Source organism: Cladophialophora psammophila, assembly GCF_000585535.1.
Source record: "Cladophialophora psammophila CBS 110553 chromosome Unknown aczJe-supercont1.25, whole genome shotgun sequence".
NCBI classification, from domain to species: Eukaryota; Fungi; Ascomycota; class Eurotiomycetes; order Chaetothyriales; family Herpotrichiellaceae; genus Cladophialophora; species Cladophialophora psammophila.
This window is the reverse complement of record NW_006912946.1, coordinates 269299-289390: the sequence shown is the minus strand read 5'-3', so window position 1 is coordinate 289390 and position 20092 is coordinate 269299. Positions and strand designations below refer to the sequence as shown.

Sequence of the window (20092 nt, the reverse complement as noted above, 5' to 3'; positions counted from 1 at the left end):
TGGGCAATAGGCGAGGGTCAGTTGCCGATCGGAGGTGGGAAGGGTCATGATTTGGAACGTGAATCGAGCATTATGAACAGTGTAAAAGGACCCAGAAGCCCTCAACGACAGCCCAGCCAGCTGGTGTCTGAGGAGACGAGAGTCCCAGTACTGGGTAGTCATTGACCCAAACCCATGGAGGGTCAATTGGTGGCCTGAAGTTGAGCCCACTAGCGATGTCGTAAGGATTCCCATCTCCAGTCTGGTGGGTCGTCGACTACCCAGTACCGTGCCTGCAGTGCCTGTCTGGTACCGTGATAAGCTAATCAAGGGTCTATGTAATAAGGGTCCTTCCAGGCACCAAGCTCCAGGGCGCAGCTGCTAGTGAGGCCTCTATTGGCTCCTGTTTGTAGCCTACGACGTTCTCAGGCACATCCTGCGACGGCTGGCGCTCCAGACGATGGACAAGCTTCAGAGCATGCGCCCAAATACGCTCTCGCGTCGTATTCAGCCTCTACCTACTTGTAGGTACTGGGTACAACAACCTGGTTCCACCTTGGCGCAGTCCACGAAAGCATGTCTAATGAGTGCCCCAGAGCAGGTAAGATGTGCTGAATGTGTCGATCCTGATTGTCGACCACATTACCGAGTACTCTTTCATCCTAGGGTTGCACGTTGAATGTCTGGCAGCTTTAGTTACCTGTGCCGCTCTGTCTGATTCATTGTTCACCAGCCTCGAACATGACAAGAGAACCCCAGCCACGATACGCTGTTCACCTCCTCCTACGGCCATTAAGCTGTAAGACACTCCTCAGGCTTTCTCGACCTCCTGGACGCCTACTCCCCCCTTCCCTGACGCTCCAACCTCAATAACCTCGACTTTGGCCTTGTCACCTTCCATGATCACGGCAACTTCTTCGAGCGACGGCCCACGCGTTTCCGGATAGACGAAGAAAATGACGGTCGTTTCCACCGCAAGCCACGCCACGTACACGATATAATATTTCCATGTGATATCCTGAAGCCCAATTGGGTTGACAAACTGGTTGAAAGAGCTGCCCCCGCGAGAGAAGAACTGCGTAATGGCCACACCCTTGCTCCGATGGATAAACGGGAACACCTCGCAGATGAAGATGTAGGTGAGTGGCATCATGAGGTTGTAAAAGCCGTAATAGATGAAGATCAATGCAACCACAGCGGTCGCAGCTGAATGGTTCGAGTGGTCTTGTGCGTACACCGCAGAAGCCGCAGTCCAGCAAGCAAAGAGCAGTGTCATGCCACAGTACGAAATCAAGTACTGCCGTCTCCGCGGAAGAATGTGAGCCAGCAGAGCCCCCGTGACCCCAGTCACCAAGTTCCAACAGGAGAGACCGAGATTGATCTCATTCTGTGTCCTTTTTTTGGTGATCCCAACAGTGGCTAGGACTTTACTCAGGTAGTAGCTGACGAGGCCGTTGCCTGACCACTGCGAGAACAAGCCGACGCACGCCGCAATAAACACTCGCCGACGATTGACGCCAGATGTCACGAGCTCTTTCCATGGTCTCTTGGTGTTCTCGATTTCCAAGCGGATAGTTTCCCGGATCTGATGGAATTCTGCTGCGACCAATGGACTTGAACGATCGCCTTCCGCATGGTACTTGATCAGAATTTCTAGAGCTTCTTCATGGCGGTCCTTTGAAATCAGGAAACGTGGGGACTCTGGGACAAACCTGGAAACGTCAACCTGTCTGTATAACCAAAAGGTATTGCTGCTCACCAGATAAAAATTAATTGCAACGTCGAAGGCAAGAGCTGCAGCAGCGACGGCAATCGCCAGCTCCAGTTACTCTCCCAGGAGAACGTTCCCAAGGTAATGCCCGCGGCCAAGATCGCTCCAGCATACCAGCTTTCGTTGAAAAGGCCAGTAATGACAGACCGTTCTTTGGGGTATGTCAACTCGGCAATGAGTTGGGATGCTCCGCTAATTGCGTATACAATTCCCATCCCAAGGATAATTCTGGCCACCAAGAACATCGCGACTGGTTGGCCGTGTCAGCGGATGAAGGAAAGAAGCGGTCGTTGAGTCACTTACTGTCAACCGCTGCAGCCTGCAGGATAGCACCAATTGTTATAACCACACTTCCAACCACGATGCAGGCCTTGCGGCCGAAACGGTCATTAACATAGGGAACGAGCGGCACCGCACACACGGCTCCAATGGAGAAGGCTGCAGTAATCACACCTAGGAGGGCGCCGCTCGGATTGTTGAAGTCTAGTGCAACGAATTAGATGCGGACTGCTTCGAATGTCGGTCGACTTACAATCTTCCCAGGGCTGGACAGCCTGAAGTCCATTGAGCACGCTCCCGTCGAAGCCACTAGTGGACTCAACTCCCAAACTTGTTTTTGCTAAGGTTAGCAACTTTTCAAACCAGGAGCGGAGATCTCGGGCACTGAAGATCGATGGTGAAACGAAAGGCAGCACTCTGTCATGGATTTAAGGAGGGACCACACTCACGCCGCGGGGACAAGACACAGATAAAGACGTCGAAGATTCTTCTTCTTGTACCATGGTGTCTTGTCTTCTTGGACTAACCGGGTGATTTCAGACACATGCGCAACATCCCTAGCGGAGATATCATGACCGGCGACTGCCTTCGACATGCTGACTTTGTTTGTTCGGGTTCGCAATAATGGAGCTCAAGGAAACGTCGTTACCCTGTGATGTGGAAACGGGGCTGGATTGTGCATGAACGCATGGGAGCCAGACGGATCTTATGTAGGGAGACAATGCTGGCATTTATGTCCCTGGTCCATCTGCCGAAGCAAAAAGCCCATCACACTTGTTGACCTCAGCCTTGTGTCCCCATTTCCCCACGGACTGTCCCCACAAGTCCCCCAATTGATTGGAGTCGACACCGGAACACCGATACCAAGAAATGAATTTAGGCAAGAAAAGATTGAGGCAGAAAGGCAAGTCGTCTAGGATCTCCGGAAAACGCCCGAATATCACGCTACCATCTTCGCTCATGCGGGAAGGGTCGAGTTGAATGTACATCGAAATGCAGCGGCAACTGCGTTTGCTCAATACAGGGTGCTCTCGCCTAATCTATTTTCAGGTAGTCTTCGACGCGACAGCGGCGTAGTCGGACATGATCTTGTTCAGGCCCTCCCTTTGGACACAATTCTCGAAGCTGAAGCTCCTCGCTAGCTCCTCCAGAGCACCTTCATCCTTGTCGCGAAACAGCTCGGCAAATTCCTGACAAAATGTCTCCGCAAGGAAGGTTTGCAGGACGGCACGCTCGATGTGCCTTGCAGTGTTCCACGTGGATGGGTAGACATTCTTCGCCGTTGGCGAGACAGAGTCTATCCAGCTGATGAGGGGCAACATCACATCGTCGACTTCTTTGGACGGATACTTCCCCCATGCGTCCAGCTGCAGGCGCTTCTTCTTTTCCAGTATAGGCTCTATCAGTTTATTCCAGGGCGAGTCGGGAGACGTGTAGACCATGCCTTGCAGGCCGACGTCCTTGAAGAGCCAGATAGACCACGGAATTTGGAATTTGTCATAGATCCGCATCTGCTCGCCCAGCATATTGTATCGTTTTTGGTTGATCTCTTCGGCGTTCTCATCCCATTTAGGGTTTGCGTACACGGGCCCGAATTCGCCATTCCAGATTGCGGTTTTATGACTCCTCTGGAACTCGGACTTGCGCAGGAACTGCGCCTCCAATCTCTCCTTTTGCTCAGAAGTCCCCTCGTACGGGCGTCCAGTGGGAAAGCCCATCATACTGTAATCATGCAGGGCATAGACACAATTTGGGAGGACTGTGTTAAAGCCCTTCCATTCAGCTGCGAATGTATTCCCGTCAAGCCACAGAATGTGATCTGGATCAACGGCTCTTATTGCTTTCTCCAGTCGAGCATAAAAAGCGGGCAAGCGGACATGTTTTGGATCACAAGGTTCATTAATAGGGTTGTATCCCGCTATCCAGGGGTTGCCTTTGTAGCGGTGTGCAAGCTGCTCCCACAGCCAAACCGTTCGGTCTTGATGGTCCTTATAATCCCAGAATGCGGCATAGCTCGTGGTGTTATCGGCATGCCAGCCAGGGCTTTGGCCACCGGGAACAGTATGCATGTCCAGGATGGTATAAATACCCTCCTTTGCACAGAGGTCAATCACCCGATCCAGGTGCTTGAAGCCGCTTTCTTTGAGCACACGGGGATTCATGTCGTCTTCGAAGTGTCGATAGTTGAACGGAATGCGGATGCAATTCAGACCTAGTGACTTGAAGAACTTTGCATCGGCTTCTGTGAAAAAGTAGTATAGCCATCGGTCGAAGAAGAAGTCGTACTTCTTCTGACCCATGACCTCCAACATCGCAGTGCGAATGCTTGATTCGTGACCGGGGTAGCCTACGATGAAGTTTTCCATACTACTCCATTCTTAGATGATGCAAGCCAAAATCGAAGGGAGCTTACTTGAGCCATCCTCCGATAGCACAGCCTCGCAAGATGACTGCATTTCCGCCATTGTCGACCACCTGGGTGTCTTTTACCTTGAGTATTCCAGTCGCCATCGTGGCCGTTGACATGAGTGAAGCTAGTCAATCAGTTGCTTCTGATTCAATGTGAACGATGCGCTCGACAGAGAAACTCTGTGCGCTCATTGCTAAATCCTATTATGGAGGGTTTGTATTTCTCCGATTCATGCAAGGCTTGGAGGCTGGCCAATTTAGGCTGAAATTGAATGCAGTGGCCCAGAACCGGAGGGAACGATAGATAGGCGTCCATCGGCGTCCATCTCCGATTCAGCCGGCATTCATCATGCTCAGAAACAAAGACCCACCTTTGACTTGGCTTACTTGACGGATCTTGCGACTTTCTTTGAGAAACGATTGAAGAGAATGAGGTAGAGCAAGGGGAGAGGCAAGAGGGCAAAAGAAGAGGACAATCTGGTGAATGGCTGTCGAGCCAGATGGCCCGCAGTAGCCAAGACTAGGGTGGACCAAAATGTACTTTCGCGTCTCAAATTGCTTGCAGCGGAAAGTACATACCTCGGCTATCACAACTCCGAAAATCCGTCGCCTTGATTGGTGCAACTGTTAACTACATATTGTCCCTACAAGCTCGCAAGTTCACTCCGCCAAGGTACCTAGGTAGGTAGGTAGTTGGGTAGACTTGTGGTGACACCCATTGTGCCGAGTTGCTCGTTCTGCCAATTTTCTTCGACATTTGCTGTGAATCCTGAGCGAAGCCCCCTATAATTCTAGCCGTCTTGCTACTCTCAGAACAACAACCAGTTAAACGCGCTTGCCCTTCAGTCGAGCCGGAAAAGTAACGAAGAGATGCAGTGTATCTTGGGAGAGCGTAAAGGATGGATTCAGCTGTGAACCAGCAATTACTTCAAGGTCGTGGTTAATCTGATGACCCCAAGGACATTCTGGGCTTCTAATTGTTATTTTCCTTCCCTCAGACCACAGGAACTGCCGAGATTATCGAGCTTATGTATTTGGGACAATGTCCCAGTCCCTGATGTCCAGCACAATCATGTGTCCCGGAGCATGGCCTATGACAGGTCCATCCAGGGCAGCTTGTCGTACTGCTTCTTGTGGCGTCACACCACATCCCCAGAAGACAGGGACAAATTCCTCGGACTCAGCACCAACGCCTCGAACGAGGGGGGAGCCATCAGGCAATATTGGGCTATCTCCAAAGTCTGGCTTACTGATGTCCCTGATCCCGAGGCGAGTTGCGGCATCCCATCCCCAGTCAATTGGTTCACCATGAGTCGCGACATATGTGCGTGTGACATCCCTCACCTTCTGGACGTCCTTTCTTTGGTACGGTCTCATTGACACCACATATGTGGATTGACTGAACACACCGGCGGGGCACAGAGGAAGGGTCGTTCGGTACATTGGTACGTTCCTACCATGTGCCATATGGGGAGGAGCCAGCCCTTCGGTGGCAAGTGCGGCTTCAAAACTGAAAGAACAGCCGATCAAAAAGCCAACGTGGTCTTCGGTCCACACCGCGCCAACGTCGCCACAATGAGACTTGACCAGCTCCCCGTCTTGATACAACATGTACTTGGGAAAGTCATAGCGAAGATCGAGATCTTCTGCGATGTGATTTCCGTTCAAGCCGGGTACCCAGGATTTGAGCTCATCCCACATCCCTGCCCTCAGCGATTCTGCCAGCAGGGGACATGGAACCGGGTTCCTTTGACATAACAGTCTAAAATCGGCCGCAAACCTCGATGGCAAGGCTATCAGATTTGCCTGAACATAGGTGGGCGCTGCGCCAGAAGTCGGCTTATCGTAAACGCCGGACCTCGCAGCGAGACGAATGCTTTTGCCCGTTTCTTGGGTGCTTGACTCTGCCTTGGCAGCTCTGTGCAGGTTCAGCTGGTCGACGGTGTGATCGAGTACAATCGGAGCCATTACAAACGATGCTGGCCGGCGACACTCGAGATCGAGACAAATAGTTGCCGGCAATGCTCTTAAAACAACGATCAACGACTCCGCATACCGTCTTCCAGGAGGAAATACAAATTGGTACTCTTGAGACGAAAGAAATGCCGTCTCGTTCACCCTTGACTTGTCAAACGAGGTCGCTCTTCTCCGGTCGAAGGCAACGTGGCATACGTCAATGGGACAGCGATCGGCAATCCCGGTAGGAATGAAATGACAATTTGATGAAGCGCTGTCCTTCTCCTGAACACTCGTGTGTTCCTCTAGTTAGGGACCGCTTTTCGGTGCTACTCTACCACTTGTTTTTCAGCGTCACCTCGGTAAAGTGTTCCCAACCGCCCTGCGATTCGTGGGGACTTGACCTCTCTCCTGGCCTTCTCGAGGCGCCTTCTGCATCTTGACTAAAGATCATTCTATGTCATGGCGATAGAATCCTTCACACCTGGTCAAAGGGCATACCAAATACGAGAGTCTTGAGGTACCGAATGTCATCACCGATTTCTCCGTCGTCGCTCGCTCGCTGTCGAACTGTGCTGTGAGCAATAAGATAAAGGATTCCAGCCCGTACTCGACTCAGAAAAGAACATATCTAAGCGAGGCCGGGCGCAATCAATAGGCGTTGCAGGCGAGGAAGAGCTGAGTCGAGGCAACCCACGCCTTCAGCAATGTAAAAGGAGAAACGGAAGGAACATTCACTGTGTACTTGAGATAGCTGTTCAAGGCGTCACTGGCCGTTCCTGCTGCTTAATGGCTCACTCTAGAATCGCGGATTTAAGTAGGTCTCTCTCTTAAGGGCTGAGAAATATGGTCTTGTATGGCATTCCTCTCCGAGGTGATCGTCTAGCGCCTCCTTAAGAAATCCCCACCAGCTCTCCTCCGAGAAAGACGGGCTGTTTGTTGCAGAAGTTTGCGATGTCTCCAAAGACGGGCTTTGCGTCCTCCGAAGACAATGCCGCACCCAGTTGCTCAGGCGTATCAAAGATCAATGTCGCTCCCACGCCGAACTTTGGCTGCGCGCCATCCGCACCGGGCTTGTATTCTAGCACTTCCCATCTCTTGAGACCATGCTTCCCGAAGCTTTCCATCACCAGAGGCATATGGGTTTTGAGGTAGTACGACATGTCGAACTTGGTGTCGGGTTCATTCGGGTAGAGGACCGTTGCGTGGAAAGGCATTTCGAGAGCTGGTGGAGTGAAATCTGGGAGAAGCAGTCGGTTGTTGAGGGTATTCTTGTCGGGAAGATAATGGATTAGGCCTGATGTCTTATTTTCGCCGGTGTCGCACTCAAGAAGTCCTGGCTCCCCATCGAGAACGAGCACCCAGCTGATGTTTATATCAATGCATCAGGATGTGCGGGGAACGGCAAGATTGAACGAGGGGCTGGCTGAGGCGCGGCATGGACTGTCGACTCGTTCGTCCGGACGATTGGATCGTCCGGCACCGAGGTAAAGTGTATTCCCTGACGCTCCCTTGCCGAATCGTTGGCTTCCAAGATTCTCAAAGAACTGCCCGTTTCGGTAGTGTATCAGAGCTGCTTCCCAATCGTAAACCGGGGAACGGATTCTTTCTGTGCTAGCTAGCAGCGAACAACACTTGTCGAAGACCTGGTGCCGAGTTTCGTGGCGTTTACTCGTGTCAGCTGGGATTGAGGAAGGTTTTCGTACACTGGTACCTCTGTGCTTCATCAGGCCGAACACCTTCCGTGTTGGGCGTCTTTCTGCTTAGTTTGGCAAGTGTTTCTGCCGAGAGGGTCGGTGCCCTTCTACCGCTGACGAGGATGGATGCGTCGCACACCTACCTATCTGAGCTCATTTGATGGACTGGTGTCTATTACTTTCCTTCGAGCTCGACGAGAGAAGAGAACAGCAGGAGATGGTACAAAGTGAGAAGAGGGAGGTGATGAAGCTCGGATTATGAAGTAGTGAGTGCAGCATCTGACCGCACTTGGTGCAGGTGGTGCAGATTGTGGGGCCTATTGTAGCCTAATAGCTACATACAGTACCCAGTAGTAGCCTAATGACATGCTGACCTGCGCCAGCCCTTATCGATAAGCGAGTTTCCACTCAATTTTTCGCCTTCTCTTAGATGTTCAAGGATGTTCTGGTCGTCCTTTAGCATGTTGTGTGTAACGTCGAATAAGATCAAGACACCAATTGTCTTTCATATGTGATGGTAGGCCGATTATAGGCCATTGAGATGTCGCAACTGACCAAGCTACCACCAGGCTCCTGTTCGCGAACCGCCAGCGCGGGGCGTGCGACCTTCGAAATCTATCCTGAAAAAGACCCCCAAGACTGGTGTATCAAATGCCGCACCCGAGGCCGAACCGCTCTTCGCCTCTTCGAAGAAGGACAAGCGTCGAATCAAACACGCTGAGCTTATGAACAAAGTCACGAAATCTGCCGCCAAAAAACCTAGACGAAGGCGACCGAATAACAAACTTGTCACAGCCCTAGATGCCCTGGCAGCCGCACTTCCGGATGACAACGAGCTAGAGAACAATGGCACACGGGCGACGGGCATGTCAACAGGCAACCAGCCTCCAGACCAAGTTAATATCATCAGGCGAAGGAGTATGAAGTCCCGGCCGGGCGCAATGAAGAGGAGGGAGAAAGTCGATAAAGGCGAACGAGATCGATTTGCGAAGAATATGGCGCAACTTGCAACACCCAGGTCCCTTAACGAAGCTGCGGCGCAGACTTCTAGGGACACTGCAAATGGGGCAGGCAAGACGGTCCCCATACCGTCGACAAGTGAGAGGTGGGCCGCTCTGAGGGGTTTCATCTCTCAGACGTTAGAGACAAATCCGGAGTTGAAGAAAGTCACATCTTGAGAGGACGCGAGGGTGTTTGCAACAGCCTCTTGAAGTTCGTGGTGAAGCCTGTCACCTTAACATTTCCGAGTCTATCGTTGAATGGCTCGGTGGGCTTGCGGCCGCAAGCACGTGTTGGCGAGGAACATTGATCTTGGGACAGGCAAGAGGAAATGCCGTGCCGTTCTTACCTTTGTTGTGCTCTGCGCCAGGAAATGCCCAATGCAAAGCAAGCTGGTCCTCATCAAGGGGACGTGAGCGAAGACATTAGTTGGACTCCGTTTGCCGGAAAGCGCATTGGAACCTGAAGGGCGATCAGACGTTGCTTGTGTTTCGAGCATTAACACAGTGGACATGATCTCTGTCGTGTTTTTCAGCCCAATCTGCTGCGGTCATCGAGGAGTTATTGCCCGCTTGAATCACCTTGACAAAGGCAAATCCTGCTTCCGACATCTTCAGCAGTCAACAATAGTTACAGGCTCCACACGGAAAAGCAGAACTAACATGATTATATGCGCTCACTTGATAGGATCGGGTGGAATTCTCATCAAGTCATACCAGGATTGTTGCACACCACGACAGCAGTGAAAGGCCAACAACTCGGACTTAACCATTTCGGAGATAAGAATCTCACCTTCGATATCATGACGAATGGCATTGAGACTGCGAGATGACTTCTGCTTTCGTTCTTGTAACAGCTAAAGGTCCAGTTCGAACTACGAAGCTCGTATCAAGACTCTAGCCAACATGGCACCAACAGGCTGGCTCGATGTCCATACCCATTTCTTCCCTCCCCTGACAGACGCACAAGCGGAGGAGATGGCTCAAGCACTTCGCAACGGGAACTTCATGGTATCTGCATCGTCGCTGCATTGGAACGTTGAGAACATCATTCAGTACAATGACGGTGCTAGTGTACAAATGTCGCTACTCAGCTACTTACCCTATCCGCACGAGAAGTTGAGAGCTGCCAATGACCTCGGACACAACATAGTGAAGAAATATCCTCAGCGATTCGGGCAGCTTGTTGGTCTTCCTACCGATGACACAGAAGCCTGCCTTTCAGAGATCAGAAGAGTGGAGCAATGGGACCTTCGGCCTGATGGCTTTGCAACAACCACGTTGTACAACCAAGTTCCTCTGAGTGATTCAAGACTCGAACGGGTTTGGCAAGTGCTGAACCGCCGACATGCGGTTGTCCACATACATCCAAACGCATATGTTGCAGGCACGTACGGAAAGCCTAGCCCACTGATCGATGTGGCGTTTGATACGGCGAGAGTCGCCACTGATATGCTATACAAGGGGGTGTTCCGACGATTTCCAAACATCAAGTTCATCTTTGCCCACTGCGGAGGAGCACTTCCAGCTCTTTCCGGACGGATCAGCCTCCTAGGAACAGAGTCCTGGGTCCCAAATCCAGAAAACTTGACACGAGAGGAGATCGAGGAGCAGCTATCAAGTCTCTATATCGACACAGCCGCAACAGCTAAAACTGGGCTAGCTCCTGCTGCAAACATGGTCGGCATTGGCCATTGCCTTTATGGATCAGACTGCGGAGTCCCTTGCTCAACCCCACGCACCATGAATGAGAATAAAGAAGACGTCGAAGCTTTTGAGAGACGGCAACGGTTACCAGCCGGCACTATCGCGAAGAACACATGGGGGCTCTTTCCCGCCGCAGCAAAAAGAGCCGAGCAAGGCGGTCCGCTAACCAAAGATGAACATTGATTATTGTTCTCGACAACCATTAAATCAACTTGGGCATCTTAAAGCTCCCGATTCGTAACCGGGGGTAGCAGGTTGGATGTTCAATCCTTGTACTTTTCAGCTTCTATCGTCTGGAGCAAATTTATCGTTCCAACGACCCCTGAAATGTTTCTCCGCACCAAATCTACTGATCAATGCTACTTCTTTCTCTAGTAGTGACACATCCAGAGCGAGCAGATGATCTTTCATACGAGCCTTGTCAGTTGAAGTTGTCGCCACCGCAATGCCTTGCTGTAACGCCCATCGTATCAAAGCAACAGCGGTGCTGATTCCATGTTTCTTTGCGATCGACTCCAAGTCACTATCAAGTGGACCTGGACTCGCTCTAACAATTGGCGATAAGGGTGAGAAGGCAAACGTTTGTATTCCTTGTTTCTTGTGGTATTGCTGCAGTTGGGTTCGTTGTAGATATGGATTCAATTCGATCTGATTGCACGCTGGCCTTATTCGTGCAGTTTCCAATATTGTCCTGATGTGGTCTTCAGTAAAGTTCGAGACGCCGATGGCGCCGACTTTGCCGGAATCATAGATGGTCTCGAGCTCGGTCCACGCTCCCTGAAGATCCGCGTTGGATTTGGCAAAGTAAGGGTGATGAAGCAGGTACAAGTCGACATAATCAACGCCTAGTCGTTGCAAAGTGCGATCAAATGCCCCTTGGACGTCCGACATCGTGAAGACTGGGGCCCCCTGTCAGATTTGCGGCCTACATCAAGTGGCTAAGATCCACGCACCTTTCCCAGTGATGTAGATCTCTGAGACCGGGACGCCCGATTGCTTTATCGCCTCTCCGACTTCCCTCTCCGTGTTATATACTGGAGTCAGGTAAACAATTGAGAATGAACGGGGCGGTTGTTGCAGTCCTCACGCTCGGCCGTGTCAAGGTGACGATACCCCAACTGAAGAGCCTCCTTCACAATCTCGATAAGTCCAGTGTTGAGGGCCTCGGAATCCTCCTTTCGCCACGTTGAGCCAGTTCCAAATGCCAGCTGCAAAAATGTCAGTCTGAGATCAAGGCATTTCTGGGGATCTTTTCCTGAGTTACCATGAAAGAGCCGTCCAAAGCCTTGGGCTTGTGAGCAGACATCTTTGTATACTGAATCGTTCAAGAATGTTTCCGCACTTCACTCTTTAGTGATTGATCGGTACCTCTGCGAATGATGGAAGTCGACACGAAATGGCCTACATATACAGCTCCGACCTCGGTCGTCCTCGTGACAGGCAGAGTGGTGAGTGTCCGTCGGCGCATAAGGCGTGATGGCATATCAATTCCTGATTACTCTTCACGATTCTGTCGCGCTTGAACAGCCTGCACTCCTGGTTGGGTGTTGGGGCTGCAGCCTAATGTTCGCCATTGCAACCGCTTAAACAATTAACGAAACACAGATTGTAGAAGCGAGACATTCAAAGTCACAGGGGAGCAGTTCTTCCCATGTTACCACGGACACTAGTGAGGTCGATTCGATGGTTGGGATCGAATATGCGAGTTCATCGGACGAAATTCGGCCATATCTTCCTTCGTGTCTTCTCTTCAGCATATATTACTATTCACCCCCGGAATGCTTGGTCATCTCCAGTACGTTCCCGTCTAGGCTCTCGGTAGGCACCTCATTCTTACTGGAGGATTCCAATGTTCCGCAAGTCGTTCTCTAATCACATCACATTTTGCCGTGCAAGGCGAAATATTCGGACCACTTGCCAAATCACTACCTGACGAGGAACAACGGTGCCAGGATACAAACTTGCGAGGCTTGCTCTAATCCAATGCTTTGTCATCTGTGCGATCGGGACCGCATCATTACGAATCGAGAGCCGTTGTGTGCTTGGGTCATTGCGTGCCCCCTCTTAGGCCAGTTGTGGACTCTATGTTGACCTCTCTACCTGGTAGGAGGATCCGTGCGCGACGAACACCGAGCCCTAAATTGGAGTCCCTGCTTGGTCATTGCAGGAATATCCCCTAGCGTTGTTGAGGTTTCGAATATGTGACTTGTTCTTTCTGTTTGCGATGGGCTAAGCCTCTCTCACGTTGCTTGGTCATCTTTGCTGGCTGCAGGACACTCCTTTCGTCTAGCTACAGTGAAGGAGGTCGGAGTCTCTCAAATTTATTTTGTATAAATCATAAGACGAGCTCTCCTCCGAATCTCTTCCAACTCCACAACAGACATATTCCTCGGTCGAAAGATTTGGCTATCTGAACATACTTCAGAGACACCATAATCATGTTCAAATCAATCCTCCTAATCGGCGCCATAGGTGTGGGTAGTTTTGGTGACTATGTTGCTCATGAGCTCATCAAGAACCCAACAAATTTCACTCGCATTGCCTTCTTCAACAACACTTCGAGGCCCGCCGACGAAGCCAAAAAGGCCCGAATTCAAGAACTGAAAGCACAGGGATTTGAAATCATTGAGGCAGCTGACTATGCTTCCCCAAAAGCATACGAAGGCTTCGACTGCGTGCTGAGCTTTCTCGGAAATCACGGTCTATATCTGCAGCCGACCATCATCGACGCGGCCATCGAGGCCGGAGTCCGCCACTTCTATCCGAGCGAGTACGGGGCAGATGTCACTGAAGGCCAGAATTGGACCCAGCGCTACTACAAGTATAAAGTCCAAACCAGAGAGCATCTTGAGGCAAGAGCTCGAGATGTCCCTGACTTGGGATGGACCTACTATCTCCTTGGACGATTGACGGAGTGGTCCGTAATCTCGCACTTTGGCTTTGACAATAAAAACGCCAAAGCAAAGATCTACGGCACAGCAGCAGGGAGACAAAGCTTGATCAGTGCTGGAGATAGCGCCAGATACCTCGTCGAGACATTGAAAGAACCACTTTCTCCCGAGGCGAAGGGGAATCGAAGAACCTATCGCATCTCGGGAAGCAACCCTACGTACGCCGAGATATTTGAGGTCCTCGAACGAGTGACGGGCAGAAAGTACGACGTCGCTTATTTGGATGTTGAGAAAGCAAAGCAAGAGGAGGCACAAGCACAGGCCGCAGGCGATGTCGATGCAGAACTGGCGGCGAGCCACAAATTGATTCAAGGAAGAGAAGGGACACTCCTACCGCAGCCGTGGGACAATGACCGCTTCCCACAGATCCATCCCAAGGGTGTTGACGAGACACTCCGCGCGGCCTTTGCGTCTGAGCACGCGAAGAAGGTGTATGGGCTGGAGTGATCCTTTGATTACAGCTTCACGCTTGAACGACATAGTGCAGATGGCCTACTGTGTGCTTTACACTTTCATAGTGGATGTCAGGTACCTCTCTACCTAGTTAACCATTATCGGTTGAAGTCCCTCAGACCTGCAGTTTCAGCTTCAGCAGATCCTTCTCGACTATCTCATCCCTTTTACCCCAAAGCTGTTGCATATCCCATGGTGCATTGACGTATCTCCCGGCGAGCCTGAAGTTCGAAGTTCGAAGTCAGTTCTCTGTGTCTACGTCCTCGCTGATCTAGGATGCTCAAAGAAATGAATCACTCACCAATTTCTCCGTTCCCGCGTCAACCAAACCAGGGTGTCTGCGGGTAATTCCGGCTCCGCCACCAGAAGGTGATGCATGTGCTCCGGCATTGCGGTTCCAACCTCTGTTTTCACGCCACCGGGATGGACTGCGTATGCCAGTAACCCCTAGGGAAACGGTCTTCGTGTCAGCGCGGTTCTATTTGAGCAGGCAAAAGCCAGTGCCAAGCAGAAGGAAGCATACCTGATCGCCATATTCTTTCATCAGGAAATCGTTGAATCGTATCTGCGCCGTCTTGGTGCCTTGGTATGCACTGCCCCCGGCCCTGCGGTTTTCTGTCAGTCCTGCTCTCCGCTTGACGAACTTCGGCATTTAGAAAGGACGCACGAGGTGGTCAGTCCTCCAGCGCTGGAAATCACTACCATCGTCTTCTCCTTCCCCTTCAACAGCAGCGGCAGCGCCGCACGGCTGACAAGAAACGTGCCCTTGACGTTCACCTCCCAGGTTGACCACCAGTCTCGCACATCCGTCTCGTGAATGGGTTTCCACGCCTCCATCCTCGAAGCGTTGTTGATGACCACATCTAGCGTGCCGAACTCCTGTTCCACGGTCTTCATTGCTCTGTCCACGGCAGCGACATCCGTCGTGTCGACTCGCAGCTTAAGCACCTTGGGCGTCTCTTTGCGGCCGGCTTGTTTCGCTGCTTCAATAACCTCTCGGGCGACGCTGTCGAGGTCTGAGCGCGCCAGTAATGCGATTGCTGAGGCGCCGGACTTTGCGAATGAGATGACTGTTGCGCGCCCAATGCCTTTACTAGCCCCTGTGACCAAGATTCTCAAGTTGGTAGCCTCTCCCTTGAGCGGATTGATGAATTCGTAGGTGTCATCGTGCCGCGTGGGCACGAAGCTGAAGCCTGCCGGGACATTTGTAATTTTGGACATGTTTCTGCGCGAGTGATGTTGTCACCGAGAGCAAGAGCGGATGGCCAGACAGATGAGCAATGTTACGTCTCCAGGGTGACCTCCTACCACTTTTTATATCCTCTCAATCAATATCAGTCGCTCTCCATCACGACACCCTGTCGGAAGCCGGTTTGTTCCCTCACCGACCATCCAGCCTTGCACTTTGCTGGATGCGGAGATAACAGCTTGGCATCTCCGCGTATCGCCCGAAGCGAGACAACTTCCAGAGATTCGCGCTGCTGTTCTCAGAGATCTGCCCCACGAAGGCGCCGGCGCCCATCGAATCAAAGCTTGGAGCCTTTGCGGTACGAGATCTTGCCATATTCGGCATAGTTGACCTGATCATTCGTTGCTGCCATAGGGTCAGTTCATTAGGGGAGTTAAGGAAAAGTCCAGCGTGGATGATACCATGACGCGGCGATGGTGGCGAGCTCTAAACCCCTTTGTGAACTTTTGGGGACGATGAGAGTCCATGGATGAATTGTGCAGAAGTTCAACAAGTAATGGGACATACTAGGACATATTACGCCTACCCGGTACTTATTATATTGTACTCGGTATTGCGGGGGTGCCTTAAATCGACGCTGGCTTGGCACCGGGCCTGATCCTCCCTCCACAGTTCAGCCGAGTAGCCGCTGAATCGGCCATGCCCCATACCATACATGATACCCCAGCTGCCATCGTGGTGCACTAGTTTGCTACCTAACTGGTATTGTAACGGAGGACTTCTGGGTTTGGTATGCACGTGCAACATCGCACAGGGGCCTGTCCGGCCGGTCGGAAATCGAGAATGCGTTTCTGGTCGGCGCTGGCAAGACAACACCACCACCAACAACCCCAACACCACTCACAGAGAGGCTCCGGCTAAGGTAACGAGCGCCTAGCACGGGGGCGGCGTTGAGGAGTGAAAAAGGATAGAAGGGATGCTCAGGAATAGTTAGGCGGAATCAAAAAACCATAGGATACTCTATGTAAACTGCAAAGAATGGCGCACGGCCAGCACTGTAAACTGTTAAGCACATCGACAGCGATGGCATGCTAGCACAGCCATTCTGTGACTGCTATAACTGTTGCCATGTCCCCTTGTTGATGCTTGAATGCTCAACAGCATCTTCCTGCCATGAAAGCCTCTCGTGCACAGCCAAAATCATACTGGTCCTTTTTGTCCTCACATGTGACCAGCCGAATCGCCTTCCTGCCACCCCCATGCTTGCACAACATGGCCACTCTGCCTGGTTACAGTACGTCTATTCCAGTTCAGAGTACCTCACCCCTTCTAACTTGGCTGACTTAGTTAAAAGGTCACCCATGCTTGCGGGCAGCAGGGGGCCTCTTTTGGTTTAGTAAGCATGCTTAGTAAATGCCAAGAAAAAGGCGCCCATTGACAGAAGGGAGACGGGAGCCAAGGAAGCTTGCCAATTCAGCCGCTGAGGAGGACAATTGCTAACTACCTCCTTCGCTACCTCGTAGCTAGTGTTTAACTCCTTCCTCTAAAACCCGGCAAGGCTCTCGATAGGGAGTACTCATGGGTGCTATGCCATCAGCCCAAGCAGCCTAATCGACTGCACACGGCTGACACGGCTCTTGCGTTCCATCTTCAAACTCGGATGAAACTTCTCAGGCAATGACCCTCTTTCGGCTGTGGCCTATAGGAAGCCTCGATATCGCTCCTGTTCATCCATTGCTTACATGGATGGTCAGCATCGGCTCAGGTAGCACTCTCAGGGGCACCCGTACCGCGATTGGATGACTTCTTGTGTCGTTTTATGCAAATCGGGTATCGGGGACCTCGACTGTTGCGTAAGACTGCGGAACCAGCAACCCACATATATTGCTTACACTTCCAGCACCTCTTTCAGGAAGTTCGAGAATGGCCTGAGCGTGATATCAGGCGCCACGGCATCGCGCCGTTCAAGACCCCAAGATGCGGTAACCCATGATCAAATTAGGGTAATATTTATCGGCAACTCGCCAGTATTCTTGCTCAGATAGACTCCCTGTTGTGCGGCTGAGACTGCAATATGCGGGCCAATAAAAAACTTAGGGCCGGCGGTTAGGTCACGGATTCAAACGCGATGACAACCCCTCACGGGTGTCACGGTCAATGCTTCGATGGGTCGGTTAGGTATATAAGATAGCAGGACTACTACGCATCATCACCTCGGATCCTGCAGCACCACAATCCCCAAGGCCATAACTGTGGAGTCTGAGCTCTTCGAGCACCCTTCAACATGCTCTGGTATCTTACTTTTGCTGTACTTGCAGTAGTACTCTATCTCGCACTTGGATTAAAGGGCCAATGGCCAGATGGGCCTCGAGGAGTACCCTTCATTGGAGTCTTGCCAGCCAAGAAGCAGACTCTCTACCACCAACTTACTAACCTGGTTCCGGGATATGGAGATTTCTTCTCGTTCAACATGGGCGGGTCCAAAGTGGTTGTCCTCAGTAGCCCAACGGCTGTAAATGACCTGATCATCAAGAAAGGCCAGAAGTATTCCTCTCGCCCTATTTCTTCGGCTCAGACAAAGATCATCGGTGAGGGAAGGTTGGTCCAGATGGAGTATGGCGACGAGTTCAGGGTATGTTCAGTCCTGCATCATCCATGACGATGTCCATCCTGCTGATACAGCAGCCATCTGCCTCTAGAAACATCGAAAAGTTATCCATGGCCTCCTTGGCATGCAGAACTCGAGGATCTTTCTGCCTTATCAAGAATACGAAAGCCGGCAGACTCTGAAAAATCTGTTGGAAAACCCCAACGCTTTCTACACAGAGGTAGCACGCTACTCAACCAGCGTCACTTTCAGCCTATTGTGAGTTGCTTCCCAGCCACTTGGGGCCGTACAGATCAACTTATCAAGAGATAGATTGGGTGCTCGTTTCGCACGCAGTGACACTCAGATTCCGGAAGCGATGCGAAACACCGCGCTTGACATGTTCAAGAGTGAGTTGATCCCACTGCAAGATTATTGATATCCAAAGTAACTTGATCCAAGAAATGCGCCCAGGCTACTGGCTGGTCGATTGGATCCCAGCGCTGAATTATCTTCCAGACGGCCTTGCGCCATGGAGAGCGAAAGCGCATAAGATTTTAGACAATGTCCTTGAATTCTGGGGAGTGTTCTATGACTCAATCGTGGCTCGAATGAAGAAGGGCGACGCGCCCGACTGTTTCCTGAAACGGTTCTTGGAAAGCCCCGAGATCGGCAATTTCTCAGAGGTCGACAAACGCGTTATTCTCGCCGAGCTACTGGCAGCGGGCTCCGAGACCACGGCAACAACCCTTCAATGGTTCTTCAAGGCTGCACTCGTCAGTCCGGAATTCATCAAATCCGCGCAGGAAGAGCTGGATCAGGTGGTCGGGCCTGACCGTCTGCCGCAGTTCGAGGATCGAGACAAACTACCATATATCGCAGCTATTGTTGAAGAAGTCCACCGATGGGCCTCTGTAGCGCCTCTTGCGTTCTACCATGCCACCAGCGACTCCGACAGCTACAGGGGCAAGACGATACCCGCAAGCACAACGGTGATCTACAATTCGTACGCCATCCATCACGACAGCCAATTCTATCGAGACCATGAAAAATTCATCCCTGAGCGATTCTTGCCGGAGAAAGATCCTCGATACCTACCTCAGTTCGCACACGCCCCCATGCACTATGGGTTCGGTGTAGGAAGGAGGGAATGCCCTGGAAAACATGTCGCTGATGCATCTCTCTTCATCGTCATCAGCCGGCTTTTGTGGGCGTTTAACATCGATCTGGGCTCCAACCCGCCTCCAGGAGACGGTATCGGTAAGTCATGGCCCTATCAAGTTCAACCTAGTTGCTGTCTTCCGTGCAACGGCACCGAAAACTGACCTGCAATGCTTTGTATAGTGGGAAGCATGCCGATCTGGAGGCCTGCCAAATTTACATGCAACATCACTCCAAGAAGCAAGAAGGTTGCGGACAAGATCCTCGCGGAGGCCGCAGTCCAGGATCCCGCGTTGCAAGTCGAAGATGCTGCACAGTACGAAGATGCAGTCAAGAGGGTTGTGGCGAAGCGTAGAGCTGGGGAATAATGTCCTGATTCCTGAGGATGGCCCAGCACTAACGGATGCCGAGGTTGATGGGGGTGGAGTCATCAGGGAACAGAGACAGAATCATGTTTGATTTCGCTTGGAAGGGGAAGGTTGCAAGGGATGGCCTGCCAGATTTGATGAACCGTTGAGGGTAATCTTCAAGGTGAAAACCAGCTAACGCCTCACAAAGAGCATAACGCTATGTATTCCTCACTCCACTATTCAGTCAGTTCCAGTCTTGCCAACTTTTGGGCGCTGAATCAAGAACAGGTCAAGTTCGCGCCTGAACTTGCTCTGGTGTGTTCCATCAGTAGCCGGACGAAGCAGGAGGACAAACGCCCTCAGGAAAGCTGCGAAACTCTTATCCACCAACACTGATTGCTCTGATCCACTATCGTCTCCGACCACATGTCGGCTTCCTGCTCGCACTCTGATGACCAGTCATATCGGAACTCGACGTACACAGCCACCTTTCCGATATATCGGTATTCCCCCTTGGAGAGAGCCACTCCAGCGCTGCTAACCATGTCTAGTCTGGCATGTTTCATCAAGCTTTGTCCAAGACGGCGAACAAGCCTCTCTTAGGC

General features: G+C 51.6%; 10 protein-coding genes across 10 annotated transcripts; 4 read left to right on the top strand and 6 right to left on the bottom strand.

The window, feature by feature from the left end:
• Positions 1-790: 790 nt before the first annotated feature.
• A1O5_11390 (uncharacterized protein) lies at positions 791-2624 on the bottom strand (the record flags this gene model as incomplete). The annotated part of the gene is made up of 5 exons (XM_007751962.1): positions 791-1691; positions 1739-2000; positions 2054-2233; positions 2283-2359; positions 2479-2624. The coding sequence occupies 5 exons, from the start codon at positions 2622-2624 to the stop codon at positions 791-793; spliced, it is 1566 nt and encodes a 521-aa protein (XP_007750152.1).
• Positions 2625-3075: 451 nt separating this feature from the next.
• A1O5_11389 (murein transglycosylase) lies at positions 3076-4540 on the bottom strand (the record flags this gene model as incomplete). Its single annotated transcript, XM_007751961.1, has 2 exons — positions 3076-4396; positions 4443-4540. The coding sequence occupies 2 exons, from the start codon at positions 4538-4540 to the stop codon at positions 3076-3078; spliced, it is 1419 nt and encodes a 472-aa protein (XP_007750151.1).
• Positions 4541-5464: 924 nt separating this feature from the next.
• A1O5_11388 (uncharacterized protein) lies at positions 5465-6406 on the bottom strand (the record flags this gene model as incomplete). The annotated part of the gene is made up of 1 exon (XM_007751960.1): positions 5465-6406. One exon carries the CDS (start codon positions 6404-6406, stop codon positions 5465-5467), a length of 942 nt encoding a protein of 313 aa, XP_007750150.1.
• Positions 6407-7287: 881 nt separating this feature from the next.
• On the bottom strand, positions 7288-7611 carry A1O5_11387 (uncharacterized protein; the record flags this gene model as incomplete). The annotated part of the gene is made up of 1 exon (XM_007751959.1): positions 7288-7611. One exon carries the CDS (start codon positions 7609-7611, stop codon positions 7288-7290), a length of 324 nt encoding a protein of 107 aa, XP_007750149.1.
• A 994-nt stretch (positions 7612-8605) lies between these two features.
• A1O5_11386 (uncharacterized protein) lies at positions 8606-9269 on the top strand (the record flags this gene model as incomplete). Its single annotated transcript, XM_007751958.1, has 2 exons — positions 8606-8608; positions 8661-9269. 2 exons carry the CDS (start codon positions 8606-8608, stop codon positions 9267-9269), a joined length of 612 nt encoding a protein of 203 aa, XP_007750148.1.
• A 726-nt stretch (positions 9270-9995) lies between these two features.
• On the top strand, positions 9996-10979 carry A1O5_11385 (uncharacterized protein; the record flags this gene model as incomplete). Its single annotated transcript, XM_007751957.1, has 1 exon — positions 9996-10979. One exon carries the CDS (start codon positions 9996-9998, stop codon positions 10977-10979), a length of 984 nt encoding a protein of 327 aa, XP_007750147.1.
• A 96-nt stretch (positions 10980-11075) lies between these two features.
• Positions 11076-12102, bottom strand: A1O5_11384 (uncharacterized protein; the record flags this gene model as incomplete). The annotated part of the gene is made up of 4 exons (XM_007751956.1): positions 11076-11695; positions 11750-11830; positions 11884-12004; positions 12061-12102. The coding sequence occupies 4 exons, from the start codon at positions 12100-12102 to the stop codon at positions 11076-11078; spliced, it is 864 nt and encodes a 287-aa protein (XP_007750146.1).
• A 1132-nt stretch (positions 12103-13234) lies between these two features.
• Positions 13235-14194, top strand: A1O5_11383 (uncharacterized protein; the record flags this gene model as incomplete). The annotated part of the gene is made up of 1 exon (XM_007751955.1): positions 13235-14194. One exon carries the CDS (start codon positions 13235-13237, stop codon positions 14192-14194), a length of 960 nt encoding a protein of 319 aa, XP_007750145.1.
• Positions 14195-14315: 121 nt separating this feature from the next.
• A1O5_11382 (uncharacterized protein) lies at positions 14316-15421 on the bottom strand (the record flags this gene model as incomplete). Its single annotated transcript, XM_007751954.1, has 4 exons — positions 14316-14421; positions 14502-14647; positions 14724-14805; positions 14868-15421. The coding sequence occupies 4 exons, from the start codon at positions 15419-15421 to the stop codon at positions 14316-14318; spliced, it is 888 nt and encodes a 295-aa protein (XP_007750144.1).
• Positions 15422-17673: 2252 nt separating this feature from the next.
• Positions 17674-19505, top strand: A1O5_11381 (uncharacterized protein; the record flags this gene model as incomplete). The annotated part of the gene is made up of 5 exons (XM_007751953.1): positions 17674-18021; positions 18089-18255; positions 18310-18386; positions 18439-19236; positions 19321-19505. The coding sequence occupies 5 exons, from the start codon at positions 17674-17676 to the stop codon at positions 19503-19505; spliced, it is 1575 nt and encodes a 524-aa protein (XP_007750143.1).
• Positions 19506-20092: the final 587 nt, after the last annotated feature.